We start from the raw sequence: 19,949 nt of genomic DNA, 5'->3' as shown, positions 1-19,949 counted from the left end.
AGCTTTAAGGCTGGCTTAGATGTAACTACCCCTTGTTATGGGGGCGTGGAAAGGTGTGGCTGACACAAGTGTTGCGCAATATTCTTCAGGAGACAGCGCGAGACACCGCAAAACCACTACATCCTGTCACAATGCTTAAGTATATAAAAATAAAAATAAATTATCTATACTGGCTCAAGTCTGTTCACATCAAGTTGCAGAATATTGTCAAACAGCGTACAGTACACCTTCCTTTATACTTTATAGGTTGCATGGAAAAGTCCAATAACAAATACTTTTAATGCATATGACATCATCATGTTCATCTGTCATTAAGTAGGAGATGATGCTGAGACATTTTTCACCAGATGAGTCACGCCGACAAACTCTCAAGGTTTGTTGATGTGAATTTTACTATGACATGTTATTTCCAGTCTAACCTTGTCAACGGCCTATTTTTTGCATCTCAAGAAGTGACTTACAGGTTGCGACAGGAACAAGCAAAGTGTCAATGACAGAGACTGCCAGCCACAGAAACCAGTGAATGACTATCCAAAGGCAGCACTGTAATCTGCAAAACCAGACTGTTCACATGAGTAATAGTTTAAATTTCATGTCCTCTTGTGATACTGTGACTCAACTTAACTTCTCCTTTGTGTTGAAATTAAGTTGATCAGATCTTAATGGCGTACACAAAAAAAAAAAAAAAAAAAGTTGGACAGAAATGCATGGACGATACATTAAATGTTTACATAAGTAAATGAAAGAAACATTTGGTCTTAGCTGGTTGTTGGTGTACACAATACCAGCAGAGGGTAGTCATGCACTTGCAGTTGCCTCATCATTTTATTAGCAGGACAGAAAGTTAATAGTAGACAGATTAGTGAGTCGATTTAATTAATCTCATTAAAAATTAAACTACACTAACGAAGCCGCTTCAGAGGGAGCTACTTTTTACATAAAAGTGTAAAGTTATTGTTATTAAAATTAAATTAGAAGATATGCTATTTTAATTAAGAACTGCTGAAAATATTAACCCGTCATATTTATATACATACAAGACCGATATAGACTAAAACTTGCGAAAGTTGTACAGCTTTGAAGACTCTTAAAGATGCCGTTTAGCTTATTAGCTGCTAGCTGTTCTCCGCTACAACACTGTGCTCCTTGCAAAAATACCGGAATAACAACTACTAAATAAAATAGTTGGTTCCTACTATTAAAATTTTCGCTGTTTTTTACTTCTCTCAATTTACATCTACCACGTGCTTCCCAAAAATAATATATCAATGACTATTATAGGCTTTAGATAATTTTAGTTACTTTTTAACTTAGCTATTTTTATTCAGCAGTATCCATCAAAGTCCAAAGTGGGTTACATCCCACCTCACACCCTATGAAAATGGGTATAAGGAGCCCCCCTGTGACCTTGAACAGGATAAAGTGGATATGCTAATAGATGGATTTGAATGGATTTAGAAATCACAGCTATTTTATATGTAGAGCTCCCTGTATGAATAGGGGCCCAAATTAATTGGAATTTGACCATAAAAGCTTTTTCATTCCAAGTTGTGCACTTTTCTTTTTGTCATTTTGTCATCACTTAAGATCGGAAAAGTCTGAATGAGAGTGGCATTTCCTTTCAGAAACTGCTGCTGTGAACCCAGAACACTGTCAAAAGACCTCTAGGTGCAAATAAAACACTCCACAGATTTGTATGCAATGTGTCTCACTTACACTATTGACTGTTACTTTTACTAGGAGATATTATGCAAATAAACTAATTATTATTGGTAAGGTTAATGCTTACCTGATAAAGTGACCTTCACATCATAAAGAGATGTATTATTATAAAACTCATTGCCAAAATAGTCTTCAACGCCATATCTTTCTAATACCATAACTAACCTAAACAGTTAAATAACCAACTATGTTGGTTGACATGAAACAATAAAATGTCTAATAATTTTAACCATTTGCATGCAAAGAAGGTTCATCAACCTAAGCTGAACCAAATGTTACAAAAAGCACACAATAATTTAGAAATTACAAGAAAAATATGCCTTGCTGGTATGAATGATGGTACACCTCCAGTTCTGCATTTAATTAATGTATTTATTCAGAATACGTGTATAGTCTAATACCACCCAGCACAAAACCCTTTGCAATGTAAAACCAGTTACATAAAACATTAGATTTAATTAAATATTGACCATATTTTTGTTGGCAATAAATGAGTCATAGCATGTGACTCTGTGTACATCTATTATTAAATCTTTGCATGATGTAGTGAGCTTTATCCAAGGCAGCTATACTTCTTTAAATACAGAGAAGTTTTCCTCCTTAAGGGACTTAAATAATTTCATGGTGGACCGTGTGAGGATAATTTCTCCAGTAAAGCTCTATAAATGAATGGTGTTAAAGTTTCCATGACCTAGTTAGACACATCTTTTTCACATTATTTTCAAACCCACCTAAACTTTTATCAGGTGCACTCTGAGGCCAAGAACTGGTGGGTAGCGTTGGCTCAGGAAATTGGAAATTGGACTGGGTATTGCATAGTGAGAGCAGAGAGGTTTTCTTCTGCACATTTCTCCTGAACACTCTCACAGCTTTAACAGTTATCACACAATAGTTACACACAGTTCTTGAGAATTTGCTGCATAGATGAACAGAGACCTCTTGATGCAGATCAAAATGCAATGTTCCCAGCAACTCCATTACACTAAGCATCTAGCAGTTCTCACGCATCAGGAAGAAAACGTTTCTTTGGGGAGATTATAAGATAAAAGATGGCAAGTTGATGCAGAGGAAAAGGGTTAAGAAACAAACAAACAAAAACAGATAGCCTAGTCATTTTCATTTTTAACCATGTTTATCTGAAGAACACAGAGTGGAAAAACAGGACAGTCAGACTATTGTAACATCTCATGTTTCATGCACCATGTGATGTTTAATGCACATGGTGCATTAAATGTCAGCCCCAAAGATATTTATTACTACTATAACTCTTGTCTAATTACTGCATTGTCTAATTACTTCAAGCATATTATTTTAAAATGCATGATGCTTGCAACCTGGAATTTTGCTGCTCAAACAGAATACATTTTCCTGACCTTGTTTCCAGGCAAATTTGGGACCTTTATTTCTCAGTGTAAATGCATACATCAATATTTTCAAGAATTGTATCCTGTCAATGAATTTTGAAACTCTTAAGACTGCTTTCAAACATGTAGCTGTACTTACAAAAGTGAGTACCAATCTTAAATTACTTGTGTTTTTCCTACCAAATGTAGGAATGCACTATGAAATTCTGGCGGTAATGCTTCATCATATGTCCAATGGAGTTTTACGTGAAGAAATGAGAAGAAAAGGACTCCTTGAAGTAGAAATGCTGGTGATGGTAGCTTTAGGAGATAAATGAAATGTTGATGTAAAGCACCAAGATGACAAAGATGCAAAGAGGACTGCATAAAAGATTGTCTAAAAGACACAATTATAACAACATTTGAAGACAAGGGCTAAGGGCTGCTCTGCTCTGAGCAATTAGACAAAAGATATTAGTGAATGAGCACAATGATTGACACTTGTACACTTGTATAACAAAATTGCCATCAGTATGAAATATTGGTTTTGTGTTTGCGGGCACCACTTTTACACAAGTGAAAAGTTTAAAAAAAAAAAAAGGGGGGGGGGGGGGGGGGAACTTGTTTTTATCATATATTAAACTAAAATATGAAAAGAAAACCTGCAACAATAATATTTTTACACATAACTGCAAAATATGATCACTGAACACTCATGACAAAATATTATAATAATCCCACCATGGTTTACACTTGTCATGGTGGGATCTGCTGTAACATATTATAATCTAAGTGCTCTCCAGCAGCGTTCCAGTGTAGGTTCACAAGATTCAAGGCAAACTCCAGTGGGTTAATATGCAGGGAACTGCTTACTTATCCCGATGAGCTACACATGCAGTAAAAAAGACTTATGTCAAGCTGGTTACTCCCTCCTAGAGGTAACAGCAATGGCAGGGTTTTTACAGAGGGATTGTGCAATATAATCAGTGGCAAGGCCTCTATGTATCATATTTTCTCAAAAATCTGACTTTTACAAATCCCCTAACATTATTCTAATGAGCGGAGTCTATATTTTACTTGTAGGTATAACAGAGCCTCATTGTCAGAGCCTGACTCAGTCATAATGACTACAATGTACAATGGCTGCTGTGACAAATAAATGATCCTCACAGGAGTAATGATGTCTATCTAAAGTAAAGTAACAATAACTTCCCATGCAGCTGTTATTATTCAAACTATTCAGTGCTGATTGTTCATAAACAACTTATATGTTTCCTCAGCTTTGCAGTGCAAACAACATAAGATATCTGTCATTTTATTTGATTTACACGCAAGAAATCTTAAATCATCTGTGAAAAGTCAGAGGGCAAGAGCTGGGTTGGAGGAGGAGTCTAACACTGACTTTCACGTCCATTCAGTGAAATCTGCAGCAGCATTGAAATTGCATTGAGGCAGAGATGGGGGGGGGGAGTAGAGGGGTGGAAAAGAAGCAAAGCAAGACTGGAGAGGGTTAGGTTGAAGGTGCTCACGTCGCTGAGGCTGTTTCCTCCCGACGTTGCGCCGGAGACTGCATGAAATGAACATCAAACGTGAATTGTTTTCTGATGCACTGAGGAGTACTGGCGAGGAGGAGGAGTGGTCATTGTTATGCACTTTTAGATCGACGTCGCCTTGAACGCAGCGCAGCGCCCATCGCAGTTTGTCACAACCTCGTGTGCGTTTAATCTCTGAAGTTGTGTCGAGCAGGCGATGATTCGCGTCTGATTGTTCATCAACTATCTGGAGAGGACTGCGGACAGGCAGACGCTGCATTGTGGCGAACAAAACGCCGATTCCTGGCTGAGGATCGTACAATCCGTTCTTCCCAAAATGTCATCTCAGGCGAAAGTCAAGAAGGACAAAGAGATTATTGCCGAATATGAGACCCAAGTGAAAGGTTGGTTACGTGCAGGCCAGATCATGCTGTTATTGTGTGCAGGCACCATTGCATAACTTTACCACACGCTTTATATGGCTCTGTGTGCAGTGCTATGGGGTGTGACAGATTGCATGGTTTTATATTAGTTATATTTTAATGTATATCGCTTTTAAATCACTTATAAATGCCAGTTATTCTAACTCCATCAATATCTTATTTTAGAGTGAGGTTAAGACTTTAATTTAGCCACACAGCCATTAAACAGAAACTTGGTGAAACCAGTTTTTCCATGCTGCAGAATAGGTGCTCCAGTCTCAAACAACATGCCTAGCTTGCACGTGAGCAACAAGAGCTTTATAATTAGTTTTTTTTTTTTTCCCCTAAGGGCAGGGCTGGAAGATTTTTTAAAATGCTCGAACGAGAGAGGCTGTTTCATAGCCTACTTATGAAAAATGTTAAAGACAGGAATAACCTCTTGGTAAAGAAATACATGTGATAATCTGTGCCACATTAAAATACAGCAGGCTTTTATAGAGTGCATTTTACTGTCACACCAGGACAAAGCATCATTTAAGGGAATGTGACGAAATGCTTGAGAAGGTCACACAGCCAACAATTCAGAAAGTGCATAAATAATGTATGCTGTCTGTATGAATTATGAACCATGAAAGGATTTTACTGTCTGATGCTAAATATGTGACTGGGTAAGCCACCCAGAGAGAGAAGAAAGGCAGGAACACGGGTGCTGTACTGGAATTCACATTGCATGATATGAATGGGTGGGCATTCTTCTTTGCCTTTTAGTGGTAACTTCAGCTTTAAACACTTTTATGCATCACCTATGAGCTAAAACCAGGTAAAGCTAATAGGTTACTGCAGTTTTTTGGCAAAAATCTCAAATATAAATATTTTAAATTCAGAATTTAGTTTAATCTAATTTTTCTGAAATGAATATTTAGGCTATTTACGTTTTTGATATAGCAAATTAATATATTCATTCATTCATTCATTCATTTTTCTAAAGCACTTAGTCCAATTAAGGGTCACAGGGAAGCTGGAGTCTATCCCAGCAATCATTGGGGAAGAGGCTGGGTACACCCCGGATACGTCGCCAGTCTATCACAGTCATAGATATATTGCTTTTATTTTTGAATTCGATCATCTTTATAGAGAAAGTTATCAGATTAACCACTCTAAGTAAAGATTTAAATTGAGACTATTACAATTTTAGACTTATTAGCTATGAAATTCTACTGAAAATATAATAATATCTTATATTATATTAATATATAACTCCTCATTAACTACCTATCAGTGTTAACAAAAGTCCTAATTTACCCTGTACCTATTATAGGGCGTGGATGTGAGAACAATAATACAGGTTCACATTTGGCTGTTTTGAATTGTAGTTTTGACTATAACTACTTTTGCTAGTTAGTTCAGTGTAAACAAAGCGACTCAGAAAATACACACCCATACTTAAAACACATGCTCAGTACTTTAGTACAAAACCTCAACAACAACTTCAGTTCTTGAAAACAACAAAGACATGTTAACTTTACGTTGTACATTAGTCTATCTTACTTGTATTGTGAAGTATTATAGTAAAAATGCATATTCAAATCTGACTTTTAATCTGCATTTTTATTTTATATTAAAACTGTAAAAATATAAGAATTGCAATTCAGTTGGAAACAAGGTTAAATATATTGTTTTTGGCCCTGCGATGGACCGGCGAGCTGTCCAGGGTGTACCCTGCCTGTCGCCCAAAGCCAGCTGGGATAGGCTCCAGCTTCCCCGCAACCCTGAATTGGATTAAGCGGTTCAGAAAATGAATGAATGAATGAATTTTTTTTTGTCTTGTCCAGCATTTAGGCAAGCAGAATGATGGTCTGGGTGCTGTGTTCTGCTGAGCAAATTTTCTCTGCCAAGGGAAGCTTTATAGATATAATGATCCCCTTGACTTTCTGAATTTTTATTTTATTTCTATGTTTATTTTGTATTGTTGTTTGAATTGTAGAGTTTGTACTGCTGGACCAGAGAGGACAGACGAAAGACAGAAAGAGAAAGGAGAAAAAACACCTCGTAAGAAAAGGGAAAGAGATAAAGGGAGAGAAAAGGGAGAGAAAAAAACAACAACTAAAAAAAAACCCAAAAACAAAAAGAAAGAAAACAACCTACAGATGTATACATACACACATACAGGCACACACATACATATACACACACATACACACGCATACATACACATACATATACACACACGTATACACACATAATATATATATATATATATATACACATACATATGTACACATATACATATACACATACATACATATATGAATATTGTTTTTGTCAAGAGTTAGAAGGTCAATTCCATCCTGAAATCTATAGAGTAAGCTACAGACAGCAGAGGGCTAGTTTAGCTTAGCATTGTGACAGGGAAAGGGCCAAAACACCTTTAAAGCATTTGTATTTCATTTTAATTTGTTAAATTTGCTTACATTTTTTAATGCATGAAATTAATCAAACTAATGTATTTTTAAATGTATTTTTTCAGTGATTTTATCTTTGGTTCATGCTAGCAGCTGGAAAGAAAAACAACAGTATCCCTTTTTTTTGACAGCGTTATGCTAAACTATGCTAAGCTACGCTACACTACGCTAACTAGCTTGGTGTTTGTTATGGTTTCATCATATCAGTGTGTGGCAATTGTGGTTAGAAAACTTAGTATAAGTTTAGTACACCATGAATAGGCTGTCAATTCATCACAGTGCAAACATACAAGAGACAGAAAATCCTACATGGTCACACTTGAACCTTTAGTCAAGAATCACAATTCACTCAGATACTCAGAAATAGCAGACAGACAATTTTCTGTACAATAACTAACTAAATAAAAACTTCTTTCTAAAGACTTAAGGCTAGCTTTCATGATAGAAGCTGGCCAGCATCTGTCTGGAACAAAGAGTATGATGAACATTTTTCAGTCAAGAGATGTGGTTGAATGTCTCTTTGCCATTCTGTTTGCTTTTGTCCTTCCCTCCTTTGAACACTGCCTGGTCTACACTCAGCTCTGTGGCAGTGAGAGAGCCATCACAACTCCATCTCTCGTCTCAGTTTCAGGAAAAGCTTTTAAGCTGACATGTTAAGCTTATTTGCTAACGGTGCTCAGATTGGTTTGGAGCTGTGAGGGCTTCATTCTGACACTGACACTGGCCTTCAATAATGCTGAATTGCTCACTGCACAGCGTTTCAATCAAACACACGGCTCATACACTTTTTTTTCTTTAAACATACCCCTTTTCAGCAAATGGTACAGCATTTGTTTGTGTCAGGTTGGGTCATATTTGTATGATTAATCCACTCATCATAATTACTTTATTCAACATGTATTTTGGTACTTTCTTAATCATAGTTTCTAGATGTCATACTAATATTTTCTTTATTGCCCAACTGGAAACTTTTCGCTCATTCAAAACTGAAAAGCAACTGAAACCAAGGAACATCCCTCATCATGAATAATCCCATAGACCTGGGTGTGAGCCACATTTAATCTTTAATGGTGTTTGATCTTTATTGAGTCTCAAGCCACAGATTATCCTTACAACACCTTTACAAGATTTAGAGTTGTTGAGAAGATGTTTGAAACCTGTCAGTACAACAGAGAGAAATATATTGTGCAAATAAAATTACTATATGGACTTGGTAGAGACACTCAGAGAAGCTTCTAGTACCACCATATTCTCTGCAGATACACTTTCCATGTGCAGCATGCAGGCCCACCACCCTGCAGAGATTCATCATAAAGAAAGAATGCGACAGATAGTGGTTTGAAATGCCAGGGACGCATTACAACAATGAAACGATAGTTTTGTTGCCTGTGCCTTGGTAACGTCTATGACACACAGTTTGTTGCTGTGTTGACAGATACATTCTCTCAGTTGAGTGTTATGTGTTATGAAATTTCAAGGGAAAGCTGCTTGGAATTGTGCCCATTACATCTTGGATTTTCCTGTAGTTGAACAAAGAGTGATGTTGCTCTTTGTTTGAAACATTTGGTAAGAGTGAGAGGGTACGTAATGTGAACTCAAGCACATAGACTATAAAGGCATACCATAGTCATTACTGCATTCAGAAGACAAGTGCTCACAGAGCACAGCCTTGATTTGTACCAAATTATGTCAACGTGTCATTGTTGGTTAGGGCCAGTGTGACTAGCCTTGCATGCAGACACAGCCTCAGCCACTGCTACTGGCCATCGCAAAAGCTGCTTCAAGCTACTTTGAAGAGGTTACTCTGGTGACAGTGACTCCTCGCTGTGTGATATTTGGTTCCTAATGCTGGGGTAAAGCACAGACAGGCGAAGCTGTGAAGGAAAACTGACCATTTTTCCCCCATTTCATTAAACTATTCGCTACAGATCTAAGCATTTAACCACTGACAAGCATGCTATACGTTTAAACTAAGTAGATGGACATGCATCTTTGACCCTGCAGAATCAAAGAGCAGGTAAACACTTTACAGTAACATAGCAGAGGTTCTAGTTAGTGCTCATGGAAGAAACCTAATGTTTAACACGAGTTTATAGCTAGCAGTGGCACATGAGCAAAGTACAAAATATAATTGTAATCACTCACAGAAAACATTAATAAAATTAAAACTATTCATCAAATGTTTGAATATAAATTTGGCAGTACCAGAGTTTGTGTTGGTGCGTTTCAGACATATTTAAATGCAAAAATAAATAAATAACTTACAAAGATATTTCTCAAGTGGGCTCCATGCATTTGGCCATATGCAACAGATCTTTTAAGTGATTATTTTTGCAGAGTGCATTTACCAGTACACATGTTAGGCTATATTAACCATATGGGTTAGGGAAAAAACACATTATAATGAAAACATATCATAAGTCCTGCTATGTATTTCCACAAGCCTTTGGGTGTGGAGCATATTCATTTTTGGTTACATGGAAGAGAAACTGGTTGGCGAGTTACTTAGTGTTTCAGTGCTCATATTTCATCAACAAAAAGATGGAAAAGCTTTTGAGGCTTATTTCTTGGTGTATAATTCCCTTGAACTCCTTGCCAGCTTCTGTGTAATTATGCATTACTCGGCAAAGGCTTGAATCATTCATTGAATGTAGTGCGGCAGTATTGCTCAGTCCCTAGTAACAGTTTAAGATCTAAAAATACCACTAACACAGGAGAGTGAATGCAAATATCACACGTCTGTTTGGTGTTTTCTGTCTAAAATCAGGGAGTATAATCAGTTAAGTTTGGCTCTTTATGCTGTTTGCTTGCTCTTTCACTCCGTCACTGTGGGATTAAAATTAGTTCAAGCCATCAAGGTCTACAAATTGTGTTGTTCTGTGGTCTATTTTAATGTCGGAGTGGAAATACAAAACTATTCTTTTTGCTTTGAATTTGATTGCTGCCTAATTCATCATCACAAGCTGTTTGTTGTGTGTTTTGAAGCAGAGTAAGTTGCCCTTGTCCTTGGCCATTATGCTAAACAGACTGACTGCTGCGACTGTGAGAGCAGAGAACTGGCCTGCTCTTATTGAAATGCCTCCAGAGGCATGTAACCAGGCAACTGGGCAACTGGGGGGGACCATAAGGGGCACATGTCCTCATCAAGGGACCACAGTACATATTTACTCAAATTTCTCTCAATATCATAGTGTGTCATAGACTCATTCACATTTTCACCCACAGACATGGAGGGGCGGGTGCTTTTCTGAAATCCTTTATTTTATATAGTGAAACGGCATTTAGAAATTAATAAAGAAGCTAATTTTCATTGATGCATTTAAACAGAGCACTTCTCAGCATAGAGCAATCCAATGCAGGTTTGTTAGCTGAATATGTTATTATGACAGACTATCTTAAAGTCAATCAGTTGCTCCTTGTTGTCTACAGAGAGCAACTTTAATATTCACCGTCTAAGTGTGAGTGTGAATTCACTGGAAGTTGAAACCGAAGCTATGTGTTTAAGATCTGTCTTAATGTTGAAGGATATGAAGAAAGCTATTGGTTTTTGCATTTCTGCAGTTCTGAAGTTCTCATAAAATTATATTAGGGTGTTTTACTACTGAAATTTTCTGTGTTCCTAAATAGTTTTATGCAAAATGTAATTAAAAACTAAGCAAATGTAGCTACTAACTACAGAACAAAACACTTATCTTTACTGTATCGGTTTATTTTTTTAAAAAGATTTTTATGTATTGTTCCAGAACGGTGGAGTTACCAGTGGACAATATCACTTAAGCTAAGGCTCTGACTTGATATATGGATTTACTTCCAGCAACCTATTAACTGTTGCATTTATGGCAGACCTGCTATTAATATTATAGGGAGGACATATTGTATTGTATGCCTTTTTAGATTTAATGTAAGACTGTAAAACTGATATTATTATTTAATGGGAGGATTTTGATACTTTAAATTCTGCAGTTGTTCAGTGACAGCTGACTGAAACAACAATGAAAGCTATCCAAAAAGTTGTGTAAGTTTATTGTTTTGTTTTTTTTTTAACTTTAAGTTTAGGGTCCTTTTGTGATTTCTGAAAAATTAAGACTTATGGGTATAAAAACAATGACTGAATGTCCTTTTTATCTGAAAGGTTCTGATAAAAACAAAAAATCTTTTTACTTAGAAAATGGAGCAGCGAGTTTCTAGAGCTCTGAGAGATACTGGAATCTTTTAATCAAATGCTTGCAATTTGTTTATTCAAGCCAAACTTCTCAGCACAATGCATTTTGAGAAGCTGACCTATTTTTTAGTTTCCGTGCTGTCTGCTGCAATCATCAGACATGCATCTCATACTGTATGCACGTGTGCTACCCCAGCATGTAGACACCCCCTAACTCCCTCCAACAACACACACACACACACACACACACACACACACACACACACACACACACACACACACACACACACACACACACACACACACACACACACACACACATATGTATGGACATGGCAGACAAATACACTTCGACATTTAGTTTTCTTCCACTCATGATAGCTTTGTTCTTTTACTGGAGCATGTGTTTGTTTGAGTGTATTCTGAGATGTTTGCTTTTACATGCATTGCTCAGTCCACAGCTGAAAGGTTGTGGGTTAACTGCTGACAGTGGCCCACTGAGGTGAGGCCCAGCGTGTTAGCCTGCTCCCCCTTTTTTGGCTCTATTTATTCTGACGATGGCCTCCTCCTTTGATATGCAGAGATCCGTAACCAGCTGGTGGAGCAGTTCCGCTGTCTGGAGCAACAGTCTGAGTCCAGACTGCAGCTGCTGCAGGACCTACAGGAGTTCTTCCGCCGGAAGGCCGAGCTCCAGCTTGAGTATTCCAGAGGCTTGGATAAACTGGCCGAGCGTTACTCCGCCAAGATCCGCACCTCCAGAGAACACCAGCACTTCAAGTGAGTCTCCTCAGCGTCGGTAGAACGCCTGAGTAAAACACGTATGACTGATAAACAACTGTTAGAAATGCCATACTGATCACTGGCTCTGCAGACACAGAGAACGGAGGAGGGGGATAAAAAGCAAAAGGAGGGAGGAGGGATAAAAGCAGAAGAAATGACCTGAAATGAAGCCAGGGCCAAGGAAGCTTGTGGCCTCAGGCTTCTGTGTTTCTCCCAACTAGGTCAGACTCTTTATCCACCCCCCTCCTCTTTTCTCTTTGGCTGTCATTTCAGTTCCATTCTCAGACAACTTCACATTAAACTGCAATCCCAACACTCGTATTTTCCCAGTGCACACGAAGAGAAAATAAGCCAGAGCTTCATTCAGGAATCTGATGACACAATCATTTCGGGATATTTTACTCTGATTTGACTTCAATTATCTTCTTTTCTGTGTATAAGGGAGATTAGTAGTTGTGAACCAAACATACCCTGCAGCATTTTGCAGGACTGCTTCTTAAATTTGTAGACAAGCCTGCGGCACACCCAGACTGGTGGATTGTGTTATAATTGTAGATGCAGCCCATGTGGTTAATAAGAATCACTGACCATAAATAAAAATACACAAACGGTAATAATTCATGGGTATAATCGCATCATATATGGGCGTTAAAGTTTACTCTTTACCTTGGAAATGGATTAATGAGGATGGGAAAAATCCATCATTTTTTTCAAAGGGAATTTCTTTTGCATCTTTTATTTAAGTGGATAAAATTCACAGGGCACATACACGACTGAAAAACTATTAGACAAGAAAATAAACTATAACACTGTGACACTGATGCATGTGGGGAATGCAGTTTATAGAATGGGGAAAAAAAACAAATGAAAATTTATATCAGTCATAATTGAAGCTTCTGAAAAAGCATGTCAGGATTTTTTTTTTTTTAATTAGTCAAATTAACTCCCACGCTCATAATTTGTTTTAGATGTTGTAAGATATCAACTATTTATGAGTACTACAGTAGATAATTGATTCATAGGCAGGTGCACACTTATTCATGTGACCTGGCTTTATCGGTGCAGAGAAACAAACTGATTTATTCAGAGAAGTTCATCCCAATTCTCTCTAGTCTTTCTGGTCAACTGGACATGAAGCGAAATCCTGGCAGAGAACTCCCATCTCTGGGACTTTGATAAATTGAGCATTTCCTCAAAGGGAGACTCCTACAGAAACTAAGCATTGGATTACTTCTCCCCACACCCCGCTGTCCCACATTCCTCTGTCACATTAAATGGTCATCATTATAACTGTCTGTCAAAAGCTACATTAATACTTGTAGACAAGACTGGAGAGACTAATCTGTATCATTAATAAAACTGCGTGGTCTTCTCCTCTGCAGTGTCAGCGTTGGCTCGCTACCTCTCTTCCTCATATCAGTGATCCTTTCAGACTTTAACTTCTAGTGTAACATCTAATAAAGAGACTGGCATGGTTGGGGGACACTTTCATGAACTCCTCTTGTAGAATGATTGCACAAAAAGACAAATATTAGCAGCCTGTCTGATGGAAAACATGATAATTAGTTAAAAGGTGCATTTTGTAAGTGGAATTGTCAGTGAAATCTGGCTCAGCTGAGTGTTGCAGCCTTCTGATGCAGAAATGGTGTTGTGAAGTAATAATTGCTGTACTTTTTGTGGGATGTCAAGTGTAAACCCCTCTTACTGCCAACCTTTAAAAAACACATATCAATGTCATCTTGTGTCCTGAGTACTGAAGTCTCATTTTTACTGTGGAGCGTCCGTCAGACAAACATTTCCAGTCAGGTTTATGGCATGTCCAGGATCTAACGCCTGCTCTGCTTGAAAGGAGGGCCTTTGGGGATAGCTTGTTCTTCTTGTTTTGTTTTTGAATGAGCTAAAGGATGAAAGTAAAAGCAAAAGGGTGATTATGCTGTCCAACACTGTGAGTTTCCATGGCAACGCACAAGTACGACGCTTTCACAAAATGCAACGATTCTAAATTGAAAGATTCCAACATAATTTGATATGATGAAATGAAAAAAAATGAGAGGGCATTTAAGTAAATAACAGTAACAAGTGTTAGTGATAATAAATACATAAATAAACTGTTAAAAAGTAATTCCTTCCTGGAAAAAAGTAAGGTTATGTGCATGCAGAGAGTGGCCCTTCATCTTGTATATTAGATTGTTTCACCGAATGTAGCTCCAGCTTAACCTGCTTCATCAAATAAAGTTTTGTGTTAAAGCTGGCCAGATTTGGACTCAAATCTTGGTATTTCTGAATGCACTACATCGAGACTGATTGCCACTTCTCTTTCAGATAATCAGCATTAACTGCAGGTTAGACTGAGCTTGACGGAAATCGCAGTATGCGCTTCAAAACTTACAGAAGTTATTTTTAACTCGAATGTATTTCTGTTTTACACTACTGCCTAAGATGCTGTTGGGGATCCAAATGAACTACTAAAACATCAAAAAGACAGATCTTTTTTATTTTTTTATTTTTTTTTTTTCTTGAGATCATTTATTGGATGTTTGACCCAGATGCATACAGTGTCAGTCGTAGAGGGGAATATCATGTGATGTAAATGAAAACAGATCACTTGACCAGGTTATAGCAATTAGCAGTTATAAATGTCTTTAAACTATCAATTTAAATAGGAACGGGGTCTGTGGAATCACCTACACAAACTGGTATGTGTGCATGTCAGTGTATGTGCATATAAAGCTGCTTTAAGTTTGCTGATTCCTTTCCCCATGGCCCCTAGAAAGATCCAAACCACTCCGTTAAACTAACGGACACCTAATATTTAATAGACACATTTGTCTGTAGGAGATTTTTAAAAAAATCTTTTATTATTACTGTGTCTATTATTGTATATCAGTGGCTGTTTTCATCAGTGTTCTTTGCATTTTGCTGTTAAGACAATAAATATATGAGACTAGTGGCTTGCAGGTGCTGCGGCTAACATCATACTTAAATGCAGTTTCTACTGTGCTAGAAAGTTATTGATTTATGATGATGATGAGTGCTGTTAGTGATCCTAAACCTAAGCTCCTCAATATGTTTGGTATTGTGGCCACTGATAGTCTGCATTGTAATCTGCTGCAATCACAATGCATTCATTTGTGTGTCCTGTATTTTCTGTAGAATCTGCTAGTTCAGTTGTATCACAAACACTTGTCAAATCTCATCTAAACCAAATTAGCAGCAAATTTCATAGCAACAAAAAAATGCAAACAGGAGTTGTTTGGTGGATATGATGACAGCCGTACAAACAGTTTATGACTCAGTCAGTGGCTGCTTATTATTCATCTTTGAGTGCAAATCAGGATGCATGGCTGGTTATGTTTGAAATTTGTCTGAATTTTCCTCTCCCATATCATCCATCTTGACTGCATTCATCTTTTATTCCAAATCTCGACAGCAGAAGTCAGTTTGAACTTGGTTTGAATCCAAGCATTCAGTAGAAATCGCCGAATAACAAAAGGTGTTTTACTCTCAACTCTTAAACAGTGGTGGGAGGGAAGAACAGGGAAGAGCAACACTTCCACGTCTCTCGCTGCAGTCACAATGTTTTCTTAACACAGAAAAAAATACAAGAAGACAAACAAACTCTTTGGTGTGGGGATAATTGAACTCACATGCTCCCTTGAGCAAAGAGCCAGTCAGCATGCCTTTCATGTATGTGTGTGTGTGAGAGTGTGGATGCAGAGCTGCCTCCTGCTTGGCTGATTCCCCACCACATGTGCTCTGACCCCTTGATTGCTAATATGTAAAGCCCCACAGCTGGTACTAAATAACAGAATGAACGACATGTGCAAAAAGATGATTTTTAAAAAAAAAATCCTGATCTGATGTTTAAGTGCATAAACATGAGAACTACTCATGCTCAGGAACAGATACTTTGATCACAGTGAAGTAATTACTGAGATTTTGAAGGTATCTTGAAGGTAAATTTCTTTTGCCACCATTAAAGGCTAACAAAGACTCTCCGTCACTATTTCAGAAAAGACCAAAATCTTCTTTCCACTGTGAATTGCTGGTATTTGGTCTTGGACCAAACCCGACGGGAAAGCAGAGACCATGCTACTCTCAGCGACATCTACAACAACAACGTCATTGTCCGTCTGGCACACGTGGGTGAGGATGTCATCCGACTTTTCAAAAAGGTCAGAATCAGAATTTAAATGGATGACTGATGCTTACACACACACACACACACACACACACACACACACACACACACACACACACACACACACACACACACACACACACAGACACACACACAGACAGTCCCACAACATATATGCTTAAATCATATGATTTATATGCCAAACTGGGAACTTTGTGCCACATTAACAATAACTAATTTCATTGATAGTAGTAAAAATCCCAACAACAATAAAGTAATATTCTTAACAATGATATAAAAATAAATAAATAAATAAATAAAAAAAAAAGGTATTTCCAAAGGCTGTCGCAGAGGAAAAAAAAATTCCAGAAAGTGAGTATGCATGAGCTCAGTAGGGACACAGCTATCATTGGCCCTTAATCAAATCTCTGTATTCCTTTGTGACAAAACGGCAACCTGAAATAAACCAGGTCACTGTAGTCTAAAATCTCAGAAAGTCTGAGATACATTCTGACCGAAGCCATTTAATTTTCTAAAGGTGAGAAAGCTCTAACACACAGCTGAGGAAAGGTAAGCCAGCTCCAGGGTGATGCAATCGGGCCTGTTTTTTTTCCCCCCAGTAATGATTCTAGCAGCAGTAATTTCTACAAGGAACCTTTGCTTATACCCAAGTAAAATGTGTTACAGTAATCAAAGCGAGAACAAAAAAAAAAAGAACCTGTGCAGTTCTTTGAGTAATGAGCAGCAGAAAAAAGTCAGCATCAGATATCACACTCATAGACTCAGTGTTGTGAAAAAATGTGGTAAAATTTTGGACTGCATGTGTCAAGCTTATTAACATCTTTTTAACATGTATTCCTTTGGAAGATTAATCTGAGACATGTTTAACTATATCATCACATACACCAAGATTATATTTTGCTTTTGATTTATCTGTTTCTGAGGCTTGTCTGAACGGGTCCTTTTTGTTGTGACTGTTAGAGAAGTGTCCACAGCTAAAATATGGTTAGGGCCTTAATTCATCATCTTATCCTCCCAAATCATTTTAAATGTCACAGAAACAAACTACATCGAGGGTTTTATATCAAACTTGGCTGATAACCTTGTTCAAGACCAGAGAATTGGTCTACTTCATGGATATGAGCATAACAAGCCGACAGTTCTGTCTGATATCAGACAAGCAGCATCCAGCTACAGCAAAGGGAGCCTTAAGGAAGCTTTGGTGACTTACAGCCAGCTAAAGGAAAAGACTAATGACTGCTGTATATCTCCCTTTTGCAAAAAGTTTGCTCAGCTTATGACAGAGTTCTCCAAAACAATAATCCTGTTAGGCTCTTTTATGCCGGTTCAGCTGCAGCGTAGTCTTGAAGTTAATGAATTACACATGCGGTGAGGAGAATGAATCACGTCTGGCAACAAACTTTAAATGCTCTGAATGTGCTGAAGTTTTACTCTTGTCAAATGTGAAACTGCAAGGTTGCTGTTTTGACAAGTTGTCCCCAAATGGTGAAGAAAAACCAAAAACAAAAACAGATAGATTGGGTGAGACATCAGTCTATGTTCACTCAGCAGGATTCACTCTCCACCGGCACCGGTATTATTTCCCCTCTTGGGCTAAAAGCCTTATTGTAGGACATGTCCAATTCATCATGGGCTCTTATTCCCTGTAACTGAGCTGAAGCTGGGACTCGATGCCATGGGAAATGTTCTGCAATGACTGCACTGTTCTATTTTTGTCTGCCTGTTCTTTTTGGGCATTGTATTAGATCCTCTCAGTTGCAAAATAATGACAGCATTTCAACGCCTGCTGACATCTTTCACATAAAAAAAATAAAACTGCCACACAGTTTCCAAGGTTTTCTCATGTGGTGGGGGGGAAACAATGTACTCAAAATCCCATTTTCAGTCCTCAATGTTTGAATACCTGAATTTGACTTTTTTCACAGAGTAAAGATATCGGGGTGCAGATGCATGAAGAGTTAGTGAAAGTCACTAATGAGCTCTACACAGTAAGTAACAGACTCTTGACATAATTTCTGATGTCTTCTTCTGCTTGCATTGACCAGTCTAAAAACAAAAACAGTCTTTCATCCAGAACCTCTAACCTGTGAAGCAGCTGGCATGACACTGCACAAAGGAGAAAGGAGAAAATTTTCTATTCTCCCTCCTGATGTGAATTTCTGCATCATTTGAAGGAGAGAGCGTTCTTGCTCCTAGCTGTGCTTCAAGCAGACTCAGCAGTTTGTGCTGCAGAGGTGCTTACAGCCAAACATGAGCTGCAGTTACGTTTTTGGCAAATGTTGCATGTCCTCAGACACCTCTGCTCCTGTGCATGGTAACAGTTGGTAACAGTTGCCTCTCTCGTGACACTTGTGATGCGCCACATGTAAGGGCCACAATATACATGACAATTAACACACAGACAGGTCTGAGTGGCAGTGTGGAAAGAAAACATTTATGTTCGATCTGAACACATTTTGCCTTCACAGCTTAACATGAACTTTTGCAGTGACACCATCTTCTGTATGCTGAACACAGACAGCAAGCATAGAGGAGTACTTCCTTTCTCAGTCTCTTTGTTAAGCAAAGCCATTATCCTGTGGCAAGTTGACATGTTATTTTAATCTACTTAAAAGCCTCTTAAGGCTGAGTAGACCTGAGGTAACTAAGGGCAACAGTACAAATATGTCTAAGCAGGAAAAACACAGGCTGTGAAACTAGGTGTCCTCATCATAGCTAAAATTCATGCCTTAAATGGCTGCAACATCAGCTGCGGCTTTGGTTAATCCCTGTTAATCTAATTATTATTGTGAAATGCAGCACTGGTCAAACACAAAATTATATTAAAAAGAAAGACATTTTCAGGTATGGGCCATAATGCTGATATGGCAAAAATATATTGGTTAAAGAAAATAGAGCTTGATAATGAAAAATAAAAGTGTGTGCAGTGTGTAAAAGTGGACGGTCAGTGGTGAAAAGTGGCGGCAAGTTGGTGTTTGAATAAATCAAGCAGAGAGAGAGAGAGAGAGAGAGAGAGAGAGAGAGAGAGAGAGAGAGAGAGAGAGAGAGAGAGAGAGAGAGAGAGAGAGAGAGAGAGAGAGAGAGAGAGAGAGAGAGAGAGAGAGAGAGAGAGAGAGAGAGAGAGAGAGAGAGAGAGAGAGAGAGAGAGAGAGAGAGAGAGAGAGAGAGAGAAAAAAAAAAAAAAAAAAAAAAGCCTGGAGCTTTTATAGCGTAGGTGGTCTGAGGCCAGGTTCTCTTATGAAATAGGAGCCACCCATGGCACACCTACCTACAAAGAAAACGAAAGTTAAAAAAGCAAGAGCGGGTTGTCACAATATGAAACTGGTTTAATGTAAATATGAGAAAAAAAATGTATTGAGTTGCT

General features: G+C 38.0%; 1 protein-coding gene across 2 annotated transcripts in view; it reads left to right on the top strand.

Moving 5' to 3' along the window:
- Positions 1-4,573: 4,573 nt before the first annotated feature.
- Positions 4,574-19,949, top strand: part of LOC306756896 (SLIT-ROBO Rho GTPase-activating protein 3-like) — a 32,028-nt gene continuing 16,652 nt past the window's right edge. Inside the window, exons 1-4 of one of the 2 annotated variants that reach the window (XM_079241808.1) lie at positions 4,574-5,001; positions 12,225-12,420; positions 16,436-16,598; positions 18,511-18,573. In XM_079241808.1, coding sequence (XP_079097934.1) covers positions 4,935-5,001; positions 12,225-12,420; positions 16,436-16,598; positions 18,511-18,573 — 489 coding nt within the window. In that variant the 5' untranslated portion in view covers positions 4,574-4,934. Of the gene's footprint in view, positions 5,002-12,224; positions 12,421-16,435; positions 16,599-18,510; positions 18,574-19,949 lie in introns of those variants that run through there. The other variant, XM_079241809.1, reaches the window with a different exon arrangement.

Source organism: Telmatherina bonti, assembly GCF_933228915.1.
Source record: "Telmatherina bonti genome assembly, chromosome: 6".
NCBI classification, from domain to species: Eukaryota; Metazoa; Chordata; class Actinopteri; order Atheriniformes; family Telmatherinidae; genus Telmatherina; species Telmatherina bonti.
This window is presented reverse-complemented; position numbering and strand designations above follow the sequence as displayed.